Source organism: Cyrtonyx montezumae, unplaced genomic scaffold (genome assembly GCF_038088225.1).
Source record: "Cyrtonyx montezumae isolate F1298 unplaced genomic scaffold, pur_monq_1.0 scaffold_3, whole genome shotgun sequence".
Classification (NCBI taxonomy): Eukaryota; Metazoa; Chordata; class Aves; order Galliformes; family Odontophoridae; genus Cyrtonyx; species Cyrtonyx montezumae.
Genome location: NW_027072034.1, coordinates 110,626,225 through 110,642,011, shown reverse-complemented (window position 1 = coordinate 110,642,011; position 15,787 = coordinate 110,626,225). Strand labels below are relative to the sequence as shown.

At 42.5% G+C, this 15,787-nt stretch overlaps 1 protein-coding gene across 1 annotated transcript in view; it reads left to right on the top strand.

Moving 5' to 3' along the window:
* Positions 1 to 14,238, top strand: part of EP300 (E1A binding protein p300) — a 58,831-nt gene extending 44,593 nt beyond the window's left edge. The window contains exons 22-31 of the mRNA XM_065742929.1: positions 1,173 to 1,250; positions 2,038 to 2,105; positions 2,995 to 3,145; positions 3,491 to 3,637; positions 4,030 to 4,143; positions 5,846 to 6,011; positions 6,641 to 6,805; positions 8,307 to 8,468; positions 8,807 to 9,088; positions 10,344 to 14,238. Coding sequence (XP_065599001.1) covers positions 1,173 to 1,250; positions 2,038 to 2,105; positions 2,995 to 3,145; positions 3,491 to 3,637; positions 4,030 to 4,143; positions 5,846 to 6,011; positions 6,641 to 6,805; positions 8,307 to 8,468; positions 8,807 to 9,088; positions 10,344 to 12,584 — 3,574 coding nt within the window. The 3' untranslated portion in view covers positions 12,585 to 14,238. The remainder of the gene's footprint in view (positions 1 to 1,172; positions 1,251 to 2,037; positions 2,106 to 2,994; positions 3,146 to 3,490; positions 3,638 to 4,029; positions 4,144 to 5,845; positions 6,012 to 6,640; positions 6,806 to 8,306; positions 8,469 to 8,806; positions 9,089 to 10,343) is intronic.
* Positions 14,239 to 15,787: the final 1,549 nt, after the last annotated feature.

The following is a 15,787-nucleotide window of genomic DNA, read 5'->3' as shown; positions in this document are numbered from 1 at the left end:
CATGTATGGCCTGAAATGTGTGTTTTGTTGTCTTGTATGTAGATCCAACAAAGGGGCAAATGCTGGTAACTTGCTTTGAAACCCTGTTGCAGCAAGTGCTTAAGTCTCAGAATTGATTTGGGTCATTTGGCAATAGATTTTCTGGGGGCTCTTACCTTTTCTAGCTGTCATTTTGCAAGCTGCTGTACTACAAGGAAAAGATCTGTTAAATCTGGTTCTTCTGCACCATTCTGGAAGCAGAAGTGTAGGTATTCAATAAAGATGGTGGTGACTCAGCTGCTTTTCTTTCTTTTCTGGATTTTTTTAAAGCCACTTTATGCTCCTTCATTGTTCATCTATGCTGCTATTCTGAAAAACGCTGTCTTCGTTCTCAAGTGAAGCAGTGAGCAAAAAGGAAGTGTATTCTTCCCACACTGTCTTTCTATGAGGGCATAAGGGTCAGCCAATTCTTCTATTTTGCAAGGGCTGTGGGAAGAAGAGAATAGTAACTTGATTCATAACTTGTCTTTCCCTTTGTTATAGTGGAGATGCAGCCCAATGTTAAAATACAAGCCTAAATACTGTGTGCCCTATGTAAACAACTGCTATTCATTCTGACTTACAAATAGATGCTTTCAAAAGGAGTCAGATTGTCCTGATGTGTGAAACAACTTCATGGATTTAGGAAAACTGCATTCACTGACCTCTGTGAAGCAAACTGTATAACGCAGGGCTGTCCTTGAATCTCCTCTAGAATTCTGAAAATATCTTGACGTTGCTACTGTTTTTCCTCTTTCCTGCTTTTCTGCAGTAGATCTGCAGTGTTCATCAGGCTTCAGGCATAGTGGGTGACTAATAGACAACTATTTCTCCTGGTTCCTCACTTCTGTGACATATGTGAATGAATTTTCTTTATTGTTGCAACAAGCACTTCACAGGTTTGATCCTTAGAAGGGTTTATTTTAAAAAATGAGTGAGGTGGATGGGGATAAAGGAGGCAAATGGTAATAATGTATCCCTGCGTAGAATGGAGCTGACAGTTTCTCAATTTATTTTGGAGGTTGCTCTCAGCATGGGCATGCTTTCTGATGCATAGTCTCAGGAGCCTGAATGCTATAGCTGTTCTATCAAAACATTGGAAAATGCGAAAGCAATTAGTGGTACTACTCACCTTGCTTCCTTTCTTTCTACAGATTTGTTGAATGTATAGAGTGTGGAAGAAAAATGCACCAGATCTGTGTTCTTCATAATGAGATAATCTGGCCTTCTGGGTGAGGAAATTCTCTTCCTCAAGTATAAGATATACTAGACTTAGAGCATGTTTAAAAGTGTCTGATAAAACCCCATGCAACCAAAAAGTTGTACACTCACCTGAAAAACTTACAGAATATGTAAGGTGACATCAAATTCAGAAACTGTATTTCATTGTTGTGTGTGAAGTTGTTTCTAATGTTCCATGTATAGGGGAGAGTCTTTCAGCCTTGTTTATGTTTAAAGATACTTTTAGTTCCTGTAATAATGTTCTACCAATCTATTTTCTGTACAACTCAGATTGCTTTGTCATTTTCAAATTCTGTAAGCACTAAAGAATTTAAAATGAATTCACTTTTTTTTTTGCCTCAGTAATCGGATTAAATTTGAAAAAACAATCTAGTCTTCTTTAAATCAGTCTTGCTTTACGTAATTTGGTATCTCATCTTCGTCAGAGACAATAGTTTGAGACTGTTCCGAGAATACTTTAAGTCAGTATTGTCTGATCTGCCAGAGAAGGCCCAGTTTCCTGAGCTGAAGTTTGCAGGTGGTGGTAGGGGTAGCTGACAGGAGCTGCCCCCCCTGGTGTTTAGATTTTCTACTGCAGCTATGAAAAAGGCTATTTCTGTTGGCGCTATTGTCTCTGCAGTCTTTTAGCTCAAATGTCAGTTAAGGTATTTTCCAGACATTTATCTGGTGAAGGATTTTGCTTCCAATCATAAAGGAAGATGATGTTAAGGGATAAGATGTTAAGGAATTTACAGTCTGATTTGGGGTGTTTTTCACTTTCTTATATTTCTGCTTCAGCTTTGTCTGCGATGGCTGCCTAAAGAAAACAGGACGAACCAGGAAAGAGAACAAATTCTCGGCTAAAAGTAAGTTTCTGATGCTTACACCCCAGATCTTCAACTTGAGAGTGGGGAAGAGATGCCTTTTGTGCTCGTTTTGTATATATTTAACTTGTCTGAGTTTGATGGTGTATACCTTTGGTCATCTCTGACCAAGAGTTCTGTGATCAAAATGTTTGCATTCCCAGATTCTGCCTTTATACAAAATGCGTACTGTTTTGTTTCTAGTAATCTGCATGTGTTGCATGCTTTTCAGCATAGTGATGCTTTGCTGGAAGGTGTTAAATTGTAAAACAGAGAAGGGCTGATTAACAGGCATGTAATGCTAACAGAAGTAGTGAACGGCAGTGAGATGTGCCCTGTTACAAGTCTTAAACCCCTCCTCAACTTTAGGTTTTGTCAGTTACCTCTATGCTTGTTGTTTTGTCCAAATTTGGTTGAAAAAAATGAACTTCTGAACAAACTACATTATTTGCAGTCAGTCATGTTCATAGTTATTTATCGAAGATTCTTTTGGTAAGTAGAAGCTAAGGTGGCTAGTGTGGCAGAATTTACTTCCATGTCTGTGCTCACAGAGCTACGTCTGAGAGCGTTGTTTTGTAATCTAGTTTAAGTAATTAAAAGCTTCTCTTCAAGCAAAGCCTTAATTGCGATTGACTTTTTAGATAGATAGGAACTGGTCTGAGGTGCAGATTCTTTCTTTGAATGATATTTAAACCACAAGCATGCCTGTAGGTGAAAGGCAGCTCATCTCTGTCTAAAAGTAGTAGAGTTTGAAGATAATGATTTCATTTAAAGTAACAGTGCATACATTGATTTGCTTTTCATATAACACCTGAGTAGATAAATCCACAATCACATTTGAACCAGTCCATTTTGTGTGTGTTTAGAACTGATTTTATTTTATTTTTTGCAGGGTTACCGGCTACAAGACTTGGTACCTTCTTGGAGAACAGAGTCAATGATTTCCTAAAGCGACAGAATCACCCGGAGGCAGGAGAGGTTACAGTTAGGGTGGTACATGCATCTGACAAAACTGTCGAAGTAAAGCCAGGAATGAAAGCAAGGTATGTTCTGTCCATTTCCAGTTTTGCTTCCTTTTGAGGAGGAAGGAAGGGAAGGTAGGAAGCTAATGGATGCTATCGTTTAGAAAAGATAGATACTGTTGAGGTCAAAAACTTACCACTGGCCCCAGTTCTTAACAAACAGGTGTTACAGGAACTTTCATTATTCATCTTTTTCATAGCAAAAACAGTGTATTTATATTTGAGTAGTATGTAATCATTTAAGTGTAAGATTACACAAAAATTACATTTGGAGTGACCCTCATTATTGTTGCATTCACATACTGATATATATTTTCTAATATGTGAACGTATTTGACGTTCCTTTTTTTACTTTCTACTGTGCAGATTTGTAGACAATGGAGAGATGGCTGAGTCTTTCCCCTACCGAACAAAAGCGCTTTTTGCCTTTGAGGAGATCGATGGTGTAGACTTGTGCTTCTTTGGGATGCATGTGCAGGAGTATGGCTCAGACTGTCCCCCACCCAATCAAAGGTGAGTAGCTGTGTGAGAACTGATAGTGTTTTGGTTATGTGAAACTTGCTCTAAAAGCTTCATTGTTACTGTTGTTTCTGTTAGCCTCTTAAAAACAAAACAGATTCTGGAGGAGATGTAGATAGAATGACTTTTTACTGGAGAAGCTGGCTGGCAGACAGTGCTGACTTCAGGATCACTTGTCAGTATTCTGGGAGGGGGATTGGGTGATTCTAGACAGAGGAGGTAAGTATTTTTGCATTTTGTCTAGAAACCTCTGGAGATTTCTAGAGGTAGATTAGGATTAGATGCTTTGAGACTGTTCTACTGGATCCTTCAAATATATAAAACATGAAAGAAAATTAGAACTAATTTAAAATCTGTTTCTGATCGTGCCCTCTTTTTTTTTCTAGGCGAGTGTATATATCTTACCTTGACAGTGTTCATTTCTTCCGCCCTAAATGCTTGAGGACTGCTGTCTATCATGAAATCCTAATCGGATATCTAGAATACGTCAAGAAATTAGGGTATGTTTTTTTTAAATGTTTCCCTCTGAGCAAATCTGTGCTCCAAAGCTCTCAATGTAAGTTACTGTGACCTATTATGAAGAACATGGTGCCCAAATATCATAGTGAGTGACAGAGTAAATTGGTAATACCTGTGTACAAGTGAGAAAGAGAGAAGACTAAATAGGCCTTTTGGAAGAGGCTTGATTCACATATTTTAGGTACGTAAAGAGTTTCCGGACTGATGTTAAACTTCCTTAAATCTAAATAGAAAAATTAGCTTTCCTGTCTGGGTTATAAAATTCTGCTAGTCTTGTTGATTGTGTTCAGTACTTGTGAAATGCCACTGCTTCAATCAAGTTACTCCTTTGGGCTGGCAAGTTCTTAGCCATGTTTGTTTGTGAGGAGGGAGGTAAATTTCTTCTTTTAGCACCGATGAACTCTTACTCTGAGCAAGGCTGCTAAGAATTCTCTTGCAGAAGAAGTAGATCAAACTGTGAGAAACTGAAGTTAGAGAAGGAGGAGGAAATTATACATGGGACAGCGCAAAAGAACAGAAAATACATGAGGCAGCACAAAAGAGAACACAGCATATGAAATAAGAAACGTGGAAATGAAATGATCATGACTACTCGAGCAGAAAAGGCAGTGAAATAAATATCAATCTATTGTCAAAGGAATCTGGTATCATTTGGCAGAGTTATTCATGAAGAAATTTTGGGGGATGAGTTGCATGAGAAAAATTGGGAAAGTCAGAATGGAAGTGGGTGGTACTGTATTGTTTTCAGTACTGCAGAGAAATGGTGATGAATATGTGAACTTTGAAGGCATACTTCAGACTTTACTGCTTTTTATTATGTATTTCTGACCTGGGAATCTGTAAAACTGCTGCATGGAGCTCAAGCCTCAGTTTTATTTAATGCCATTCTCTGAGGTAATGGGTAACATCAGGTTCTCATTTTATTAAAACAATATTGGTCACGGAGTATCATCGCTCCCTTCTCAGGCAGAAGGAATGACAACTAGCTGCAGATCCTGGGGTTTGGGTTAGGGTTCTGTAGAGCTGTTTCTCAACTCACCAAGGATGGATATTTTTCTCTAACTTGATCTGATCATTCCCCCAGTGGGAGTTATTTTTAAAAACTAATAGAGAAGAGCTGTGAATGAAGAAGTGATCTTCATGGTGTTTTATTTTCTGCAGCTGCTACTATCTGGATGTCATTTGTCTTCATAGTACTTGTGATTGTATATCCAGTAGCTTAGGTTGACAGGGACTATATTTTTTTTATTCACAGATATATCTGTGATATCTGTGAAACCTTTTAAAACAGGTCTTCGAAGTTAAAAAGGATCTACAACAGAAAAATGAATTGTTCAAGTAAATGCATTTTTAAAATGTTCCTAAGTAATGAATGATTGTGCTGTTTCTATCTTTCTCATTAGTTGGCAGGTGGCACTTGTGGGTCTACTTTAGGCTTAGATTTTTACCTTGACTAGAAAACATGATTGTGATTTATTCCGCGTATAGTGCTGAATTTCTAAAGGTCAGTGAAAAGATGTGAATTAAGCTGGAATGAACACTAGAGTTGAATCTTTGAGAGCTATTATTATCCATCTGATACCATCCGCCAACTTTGTGGTGGCTCCATCTTGTGGCAGAGAGGAAAGCTCTATTAATAACTATCAGAGCCAACGTATACTGTTTTTTATCTAATGATGCCAGGTATACTACTGGACATATCTGGGCATGCCCACCCAGTGAAGGAGATGACTACATTTTCCATTGCCATCCTCCTGACCAAAAGATACCCAAACCCAAGCGACTGCAAGAGTGGTACAAAAAGATGCTGGACAAATCTGTGTCAGAGCGCATTGTTCACGACTACAAGGTTTGTTTTGTGAACCTCTGTGTTGTGGGCTGGTTTTGATCAGTCTTGTCTTGGTTTCTTCCTTCCTTACACATTGTCTGATTCTGGGAGTGTGCTGTATTAGTTTAAGGGATTTGATCCCTAAAACTGGATCCTGGAGTTAAAAACTATCATATTCAAAGCGTATTGTTTCTGAAATCAATGCTAGCAAGAGATTTAAAATGATTAGGTAGAACAAAGTAAATTCTTGAGGAATGCTGTATAAGAGAGCAAATCTCACTTTTGTTAATAGCAAGAACTTATGGAATCTCTAGTATTCCTGTGTTAAATATAATTGTAGGATTGGGCTACTGTTGGAAATGGGTGAAGCCTTCAGAATTATCAGAGCTTCAGCTACTATAGACAATATAGGGATTATATTGTCCCGTGTGGCAAGTATGCACATTAAAGTCTATCAGGTGGTTAAGTGAGTGGGAATATTTGAAATGTGTTTGAGGAATTTTCTGTAAACGATGCAGTGTTAAATCTGCACTTAGGCCGTACTCTTACAAATTTAATTCAGATTTGTTGGTGCTTTGTTTAATCATTTATTGAAAAGGTTACCTTTACTCCATCTGTAATAGTGGTAACCAAGCGTGTCACTTTTTCAGGATATATTTAAGCAGGCAACAGAAGACCGTCTGACAAGTGCAAAAGAGTTACCTTACTTTGAAGGGGACTTCTGGCCAAATGTTCTGGAGGAGAGTATTAAGGAACTCGAGCAAGAGGAGGAAGAACGGAAGAGAGAGGAGAACACTAGTAATGAAAGCACGGATGTAAGAATGCTTCTGCTATTTCGTGTACCTAATGTAAAAGTTGTGATTTCCTGTTACTAATTGAAGAAAAGAAAGGGCCCAGGCACTTTGTTTAGCTGTTTTTTTCATATTTTGCTCTGATATAAAACTCAGATTTATGTTTTATAAGTTGAAGCTGTTCAAACACCCACTACATTTGTATTAGTGGTGGTGGCTCACACGGCTGTAAACCTGACTAATTACTGAAGTTTTTTAAAATGAAACAGCTGCTAGTTGAATATTTTGTTGCTGGAATTCAACTGTTGTCATTGGTTGTGCTGCAACCTTGACCTGGCTAGGAAGCTTTTTTCTTAAGCTTTCACTTTTGAACAGGGGCTCTTTTCTTGCTACCTAGATGTTATGATAATGATCTTAGCAGAACACCAGAGGAAGACAGCTATGACTTAGTAATTTTGTGTTTTTTCCAGTAGAAACCTTTCAGGCATTGAAGATCTGAAGCACAAAATAAGATTGGATTGTTGTAGGGATACCTGTGTTATGCCTCTTCACAAGTAACTTGAAAATGAGTAGATGAAAAATTTGTCCTTGGTCTTCTGAGCATTTATTATAGGTGGTAAATCTAGGGTGAAGTCAGTAGTCTTGCCTACACAGTAGTACTTACTAGGTAGCTCTGAACACAGCTGCTTCCTCATTGTATTAGTGGAATTTTGTTCTGGTTTAGAGTTGTCATCTTAAAGATTGCTGCATCAAAAAAGTTAATATTACAACTAGAATTTGCAGTTCTCCTTTGCTGTCCTTGCAACATTTCCTGAAAGGCTTTTGAATAAACTTAAGTTTAAGAGCCATCTGGGAGTTAGGCAACTTGATGCCAAGTTTGCATTAACTATAACATTAACTAACTGCTTAGGAAAACATTGTTTCAAGTTTTTTTTGTTGTTTTGTTTATCAGCTGTACCTTCCTATCATATCCTTATACTAGAAATTACATTACTAAGGCTTTTTGTACTGGGAAGAAAAGCTTTATGTTAAGATCAGTTTAATACAATCTATTTTAAAAAACAACTGTTGGACAAAGGACTGTAACAAACTGAATCTAGGCGGAGTAAGTCTGTCTTAGCTCTGGTTAGTGCAGTATCAATTGTGCTTTTCAGTTATTTTTAGTTTTGAATTGCATTAAGAGCCATTTGCTGAACACATTTGTAATTATCCAGGAGATTTCTCAGTGTTCAGCTATCACAGGCAAATGGGTTTCAGGGAAGTATCATTTAGTGTTCTTTATCCCTTATAATTCCTAAACATTTATGCTTTTAGTGTTCCTGGAACCATTCATTGCTGATCTTGTTATCTTTTAGAGTAATTTCAATTGAATTAATTTAATCTTTCAGGGGACCTTGGTAAGTGCCTTTGGAGTAAATTCCTGTGAAGTATGTTTAGACCTGCTATTAGAGAAGGTGTGAAAGTAATAAAATGCTGATGTGATGTGATGTAGATACCTGACATAAAATGCCTTTAAATTTATTAGGTGAGCAAGGGAGACAGCAAGAATGCCAAAAAGAAGAACAATAAGAAAACAAGTAAGAACAAGAGCAGTTTGAGTCGTGGCAATAAGAAGAAGCCTGGCATGCCGAATGTGTCCAATGACCTTTCCCAAAAGCTGTATGCCACTATGGAGAAACACAAAGAGGTGAGAGTTGATAGAGTGAGAAATACTGTACTGAAGTAGGCAGGTGTACAAAACCTTGGTCCTTCCAACAGAAGTGTGCACTGTAAATCATGCAGGTTTGACTGGGGAGTTGGTTGACACGCTACACAAAGGTATCAGTAAGTGAGGGCATTCTTCACTATGAAGAAGGTAAACCAACCTTCAGTGCACTCAGAAGTTTGACATTCCCCAGACCTTAAAAACACACTGCTGTAGCAGCACCTCATTCAGGTGTTAGTTGGGTCAGGAATTATACACCGTTGTTTGAACAAAAAGTCTTGGGAAGTGCTGGCATTAATTATTTTTGCTTTGATTCTCAGGTTTTCTTTGTCATCCGTCTCATTGCTGGCCCTGCAGCCAACTCCCTTCCCCCAATCGTTGAGCCTGACCCACTCATTCCATGTGACCTGATGGATGGGCGTGATGCTTTCCTAACCCTTGCTAGAGACAAGCACCTGGAGTTCTCCTCACTACGAAGGGCTCAGTGGTCAACCATGTGCATGCTGGTGGAGCTGCACACGCAGAGCCAAGACCGCTTTGTTTACACCTGCAATGAGTGCAAGCATCATGTGGAGACCAGATGGCACTGCACTGTGTGTGAGGTATGCTTGGTGAATTTCTCCCTACTTGGATCCCTGTATCTCTGTGCCCAGAGTGCTTTAACTAATTTCTCAATGTTAACTTACAAAAAAAGATCTGTTCAGCTCACCTTCTGGCAGCTGAGAAAAGAAGGATGGATTTTCTTATCAGACAATACTACTAATACAGTTGGCTCCTCAGTGAAATTTTTTGTCTCCTACTTTCAAGCTGTGGAGGATGGAAGTAGTAGAATTGTATTTCCTGTAGTTCACGTCAGGTGCTGCTGTTTAAGCAGCTGGAAACTGTAATGATTGCTTGGACTGTAATTGGTTGATTTTTCTAAAGAGCAACGTGTTTTTCTTCTTCCAAACTCGTGCTGCAGTGTTTCTGTAAATAGGGCCCTCTATCAGTTTTCTGATACAGAGGGTTTGCTGTGCCATAGAACGGATTCCTGTGCTTGAGCAATTGTTCTGTTGTCACCCTGTAGCAGCAAGCAGCATACTTGTTCTCTGAACTGTTGCAGTACCAGTGTTTGAAGACCAGGTCCAGTGGTCTGTTCCCAGAAGCTGGAAGAGCCTTGAATCTGGCTTGTAACATAATTTTTCATCCTGCTGGAAGTAAATGATTGCCTTGGATTCGGTTCTGAAAAGTTCTGATTAAATTTTTATATTCTCATTTTTGCAGTGTGTATCTAATTCTGGGTTTCTTATGGATTAATGGATCCTGGGGACTTGGATCTTCTTAAATAAATTGAGCTCAAATTCTTGCTATTCCTTTCACAGACTGCAAACGCTATTCTGTTCTTCTGTCAGCACGCTTCTGGATTTAACTCACCTAACAACCCAGCTTTCATTCTTCCTTCTTTGAGAATTGGGTCAGAGTGGCAGGAAGGGTACCCTTCTTTTGAAGAAGCAGCAGATGACAGCTGTTTGTTCCTTGCCTTTTTTCTCCTTTTTGAAATCAGGAGAGAGAGGGATTTTTTCAGCCTGGCTGAATCACATGTGACTTATTAACTCAGAGCAAACTCGTTATTCAACATACACACATCTGTGAAAATATCAGACACCTTTACACACCCTCATGCTTTCCCTGGCTGTAGTTTCTATTTATTCCTCTCTGCCATCTCAACATAGACCGATTTTTATGTTTATTTTTTCTCCCAAGCATCAGTTTTGCCTGGAGTAGCCTGGGAGTAATGTGCTGAGGTGGTGTGACATCAATTGCTTATTGCATGGAGTTACAGGAACACTGATAACTTTACCTTTGCTGTCTTTCCAGGATTATGACCTGTGCATCACCTGCTATAACACTAAAAATCATGACCATAAGATGGAGAAATTAGGCCTCGGTCTAGATGATGAGAGCAACAACCAGCAGACTGCAACCACCCAGAGCCCGGGTGACTCCCGCCGCCTGAGCATCCAGCGCTGCATCCAGTCCCTGGTCCACGCCTGCCAGTGCCGTAATGCCAACTGCTCGCTGCCATCCTGCCAGAAGATGAAACGGGTTGTCCAGCACACCAAAGGCTGCAAACGCAAAACCAACGGAGGGTGCCCCATCTGCAAGCAACTCATTGCTCTTTGCTGCTACCATGCAAAGCACTGCCAGGAGAATAAGTGCCCAGTGCCCTTCTGTCTCAACATCAAACACAAGCTCCGTCAGCAGCAGCTTCAGCACCGCCTGCAACAGGCTCAAATGCTCCGAAGGAGGATGGCGAGTATGCAGCGGACCGGTGTGGTGGGCCAACAGCAGGGGTTGCCCTCACCGACGCCGGCCACTCCGACGACGCCAACAGGCCAGCAGCCCACAACACCGCAAACTCCCCAGCCCCAGCCTCCGCCCCAGCCTGCCTCGCAGCCTCAGCCCGCACCTCCCAACAGCATGCCGCCCTACAGCATGCCGAGAACTCAGCCCCCCAGTGCTGTGTCCCAGGGCAAGGCGGGCGGCCAGGTGACTCCTCCGACTCCGCCGCAGCCGCCTCAGCCACCGGTCCAGGGTCCTCCTCCAGCAGCGGTGGAAATGGCCATGCAGATCCAGAGGGCAGCGGAGACGCAACGACAGATGGCGCAGGTTCAGATTTTCCAAAGGCCGATTCAGCACCAGATGCCCCAGATGCCGCCCATGGGAATGAATCCTCCGCAGATAGCCAGGGGTCCTGGTGGTCACATAGATCAAGGAATGGGACCGGCAGGGATCCAGCAGCAGCCGCCGTGGGTACAGGGCGGTTTGCCCCAAGCTCAACTGCAGCCGGGGATGCAGAGGCCATCCATGATGTCAGTAGCCCAGCCTGGTCAGCCGATGAATATGGCACCTCAGCCAGGGATGGGCCAGGTACCTGGTGCTGCTCAGCCAAAACAGCCACCCCTGCCCCAGGCGGCCTTACAGAACCTACTGCGGACACTCAGGTCTCCCAGCTCACCCATGCAGCAGCAGCAGGTGCTTAACATCCTTCACTCCAATCCTCAGCTGCTGGCTGCTTTCATCAAGCAGCGGGCCGCCAAGTACGCGGGGTCCCAGAACCCTCAGGGCATGCCTGGTCAGCCCGGCATGCCCCAGGGCCAGCCGGGGCTCCAGCCACAGCAGGCCATGCAGGGGCAGCAGGGAGGGGTGCACCCCAACGCAGCCATGCAGAACATGAACCCCATGCAGGCGGGGGTGCAGAGGCCCAGCATGCCGCAGCAGCAGCAGCCGCCGCAGCAGCCACAGCAAGCCATGGCTGGGATGAATCCTCAGGCACAGCAGATGAATATGAATCACTCGGGGATGGCTCCTCAGTTCCGAGACCTCCTGATGCGGCGGCACCAGATAATGGAGCAGCAGCGCCAGCAGCAGCAGCAGCAAGGAGTGGGGCCGGCGCTGGGGCCAGGGATGGCCAACCACAACCAGTTCCAGCAGCCCCAGGGCGTCGGGTATCCCCAGCAGCAACAGCAGCAGCAGCAGCAGCAACGGATGCAGCATCACATGCAGCAGATGCAGCAAGGAAACATGGGACAGATAAGCCAGCTTCCCCAGGCAATGAGTGCAGAGACAGGAGCCAGTTTGCAGCAGGCTTTCCAGCAGAGGCTGCTCCAGCAGCAGATGGGGTCCCCGGCTCAGCCCAATCCTATGAGCCCCCAGCAGCACATGCTGCCCAACCAGGCCCAGTCCCCACACCTACAGGGCCAGCAGCTCCCTTCATCGCTCACCAATCAAGTGCGTTCTCCGCAGCCTGTACCCTCTCCACGGCCCCAGTCCCAGCCCCCCCATTCCAGCCCATCACCCCGGATGCAGCCTCAGCCTTCTCCGCACCACGTCTCCCCGCAGACCAGCTCCCCGCATCCAGGACTGGTAGCTGCCCAGGCTAACCCCATGGATCAAGGGCACTTTGCCAGCCCGGACCAGAGTGCAATGCTTTCCCAGCTTGCTAGCAATCCTGGTATGGCAGGCCTCCATGGTACAAGCGCCACGGAACTGGGGCTCAGCTCTGAGAACTCAGACTTGAATTCAAATCTTTCACAGAGTACACTAGACATACACTAGACACGTTGTAGCATTTTGGGAGCAAAAAAAAGAAAAAGAAGAAAAAAAAGAAAAAAACTTATTTTCTCAAGACTTTTTGTACTGAAGACAAATTTTTTTGAATCTTTCTTAGCTAAAACAACATTTTTCCCTGGACACATCTGAACTCTGCAGCAGTAGTTTGTGGTTTTCAAAGTAAACCAACAATGAACCTGAGGGACAGTAGAGTACAAAGAATATATTTTTGTTATGGCTGGAATCATAACCAGTCCTTTTTCTTGTTTTTTGGGGTTTTTTTTTTTCCTCGTGTGCGTTGGGGAGGTCGGGGGAAGAGGGTGATCTTCTGGCTGTTGGCTGAAGGACCACCTTACTCATGCCTCCAATAGGTTTTATTTTTTTTTTAAATTAATGAAAATATGTAATATTGATAGTTATTATTTACTGAGGCAGATGGTAAACATTTTCCCTATTCTGGTTTTTTCTTCATGTCACTGCAAAATGGAGAAAAAAAAATAACAGCAAAAAAATGACAACAAATAACCACCAGAGGAGAAACTTTTCCTAAGGCCGGAGGACAAAAGGGGTTAATGTTGCTTTAAGAATACATTACATATATAAATATATATATATAAAAGTAAATACCGATCTTTTCCTCTTTGGTTGGAAATATGTCAATTCTTTGAGAGAGAAAAAAAAATGTAAAAATATTAAATAAGTCAGTCCCCTCCTGAAGTCTACTTTTGTCCTCCAAGAATTTTCTATACAAGAGTCTGAGCTTAAGAAATAATAAAAAAAAAAACTTCAAGTATTAAAATTTGTACATGTAGAGAGAAGATGACATTTTTTGCAAATACACAGGGGGCAGCTGCCAAATGGATGTAGTATATATATTGTGGTTTTTGTTTTCTTGAAAGAATTTTTTTTGTTTTTGTTATTTTTACATCTAACAAAGGAAAAAAAAAATAAAAGAGGGTAAGAAACAGTTCCAACGGGATGATTTTAACCTGAGAAAAAGTCCCTGGGGTTTCTTCTTGATGCTTGCTTTCTCTCTCCCCCGCCCCTTTCCTGCCCTTTTCCCGCCCTCTTCCACTTTCTGTAAAACTTGAAAATAGAAAGCAAAAAAAACAAAAAATCAACAAAAAAAAAAACAACCCTCAAATGTTGTAAATCATGCAATTAAAGTTGATTACTTATAAATACGAACTTTCGATCACTGTATAGACTGTTAAAAATTGATTTCTTATTACCTATTGTTAAATAAACTGTGTGAGACAGACAGCCTGTTTTTAATGATTCCCTGCGCTCCCACACGTGTCGCTCGTTCAGAAGACGGTGGGGTGGCAGAAGAAGTGCTCCTCCCGATGTTCGCCGTGTGGAAGTTGGAGAGCTATTTAATGTATATGACTGTTTTAAAATGCAAAGCTATGATAAGGGACGTGGAGTGATGAAATTAGTCTTATAAATGGACGCTTTTGGTACAACTCTGCATTCGCGTTTGTTCATGGCATGTATTTTACCAAAGAAACGAGGTCTGACCTCCTCAGTCGTGCTCAGCTGTACCGCACCCTGCTCGGCCAGGCTGGGGGCGGCTGATGCTCAAAAGACCTATTTTGCATTTTGAAATGAGAACTATTGTTTGGATATGTGATATTAAAAGATCCTATTTCACTTGGAATATATTGTACAGCTTTTGGCACCAAAGTGTGAGCCTGAGATAAATAACCTTGCGTGGATATTCCGTAGGCGCTGCACTGTGGTAGCTGATGGGTGCCCCACGAGCGCTGTGTTGTGCTGCTGGGCATAAGGTGCCTGGTGGAAAGGCTGAAGCGCTCTTGGTCTCACCTGGCAGCAGTGTGTGCAGGCAGCTGCTTCTTGTTCAAGCGCCTACCCCTCTCTTGGGGATGTCCTGAGCAGAAATGTTCAGCTAGAAGTCCACAAAGCTCAGATAACAACGTGAGCAAGCTGCCTTCAGGGATGGCTGGTGGAAGATGGAGAGTGGAGTCTGGCTGGAGGGGAATCTCAGTCAAGTGCCAAAAAAGGCTGCGGTCTATTGCTAAATGGACAGACGTTCACGGCCATTAGGAACTTGGAATAAAATGCTTGATATTCAGATAAAAGCACGAGTAGGATGGTCGATCTTATACAGGAGCATAAGTTGTGAATAGAAAGGTGTATTTGATGGCAAGGTGCCTTCAGCACGATGGTGGAAGGTCCATGGAGGACTCATGGAATGCAAGCTGCTGTGCTGCAGCCAGCTCTGCACCAAGCCCATTACCTGGCTCCTCTGCAGTGGGACAGTGGCAAACAAGAAACCCCATGGTGAATACCAAGGCAGCAGGCTGGGATGGCTTAGGGTTGTGTTCTCCATTTCAACCGAGGCAAGCTTTCCTCTTTCCTTCCACCCAAACAGTCTGGTTTTACTTTCAGCCCTGGGGCTTCCCAGGCTGTAGTACAAATAAAAATCCTTTTGGCTACAGAGGCATTAGTGAAGTATAAAGTGTACCCAGCTTTCTGTCCTGTGTTATGCTATTTGCATGTCTCAACTTAGAGGCTTGAATGAAAGCTGTTTTCTATGTTAGCATAAATTCTAGCTTGAGTTGTCCCAGCCTGGAAGCACTGTGTGGTCCTTACTGAAGTGAGGAACTCTCAAGATCTTGCAGACTAATGATGATGTGCAACAGTACTGGCCCCAGTGCAAGCTCTTGGATACATCGCTAGTGACTTGTCTTCACTGGACTTTGTGCCAGTGATGCCAACCCTTCAGTTCACCTTGCTACCCAGTTATCTCCCCCATACTTCCTCAGTTTGTGAGAATGTTGCCAGAGAGTGTTAAAAGCCTCGTAAGTTCAAGATTATCAATCTTCATTTCTCTCCTCCCATTCACCAAGCCAGTCTTCTCATCATGGAAGGCTGTTTAAGCGTGACTACTTGTCGTAAGTCCACGCTGACTAACCCCAACCACTTGTTCCTCAGCATGTCTGGTGATGGTTACCTTCCTAGGGATTGAGGTGAGTCTGATCAATGTGCAGCCTTGGTCAGCTTAGCTAAGATTCTTTTGGTCCTCTTGGTCACGTGGATACCACCTTTCCATTGCAGTTCTTGGTCCCTGAAGATTATTTTGTCATAAAAGCTGAATCACAGTTGCATTGCTGCACCAACAGTTGCTGACCTACTGTCCACATCTCTTGTTCCTCAAGAACTTCCCCCTTGCCAGCAGAAGATCA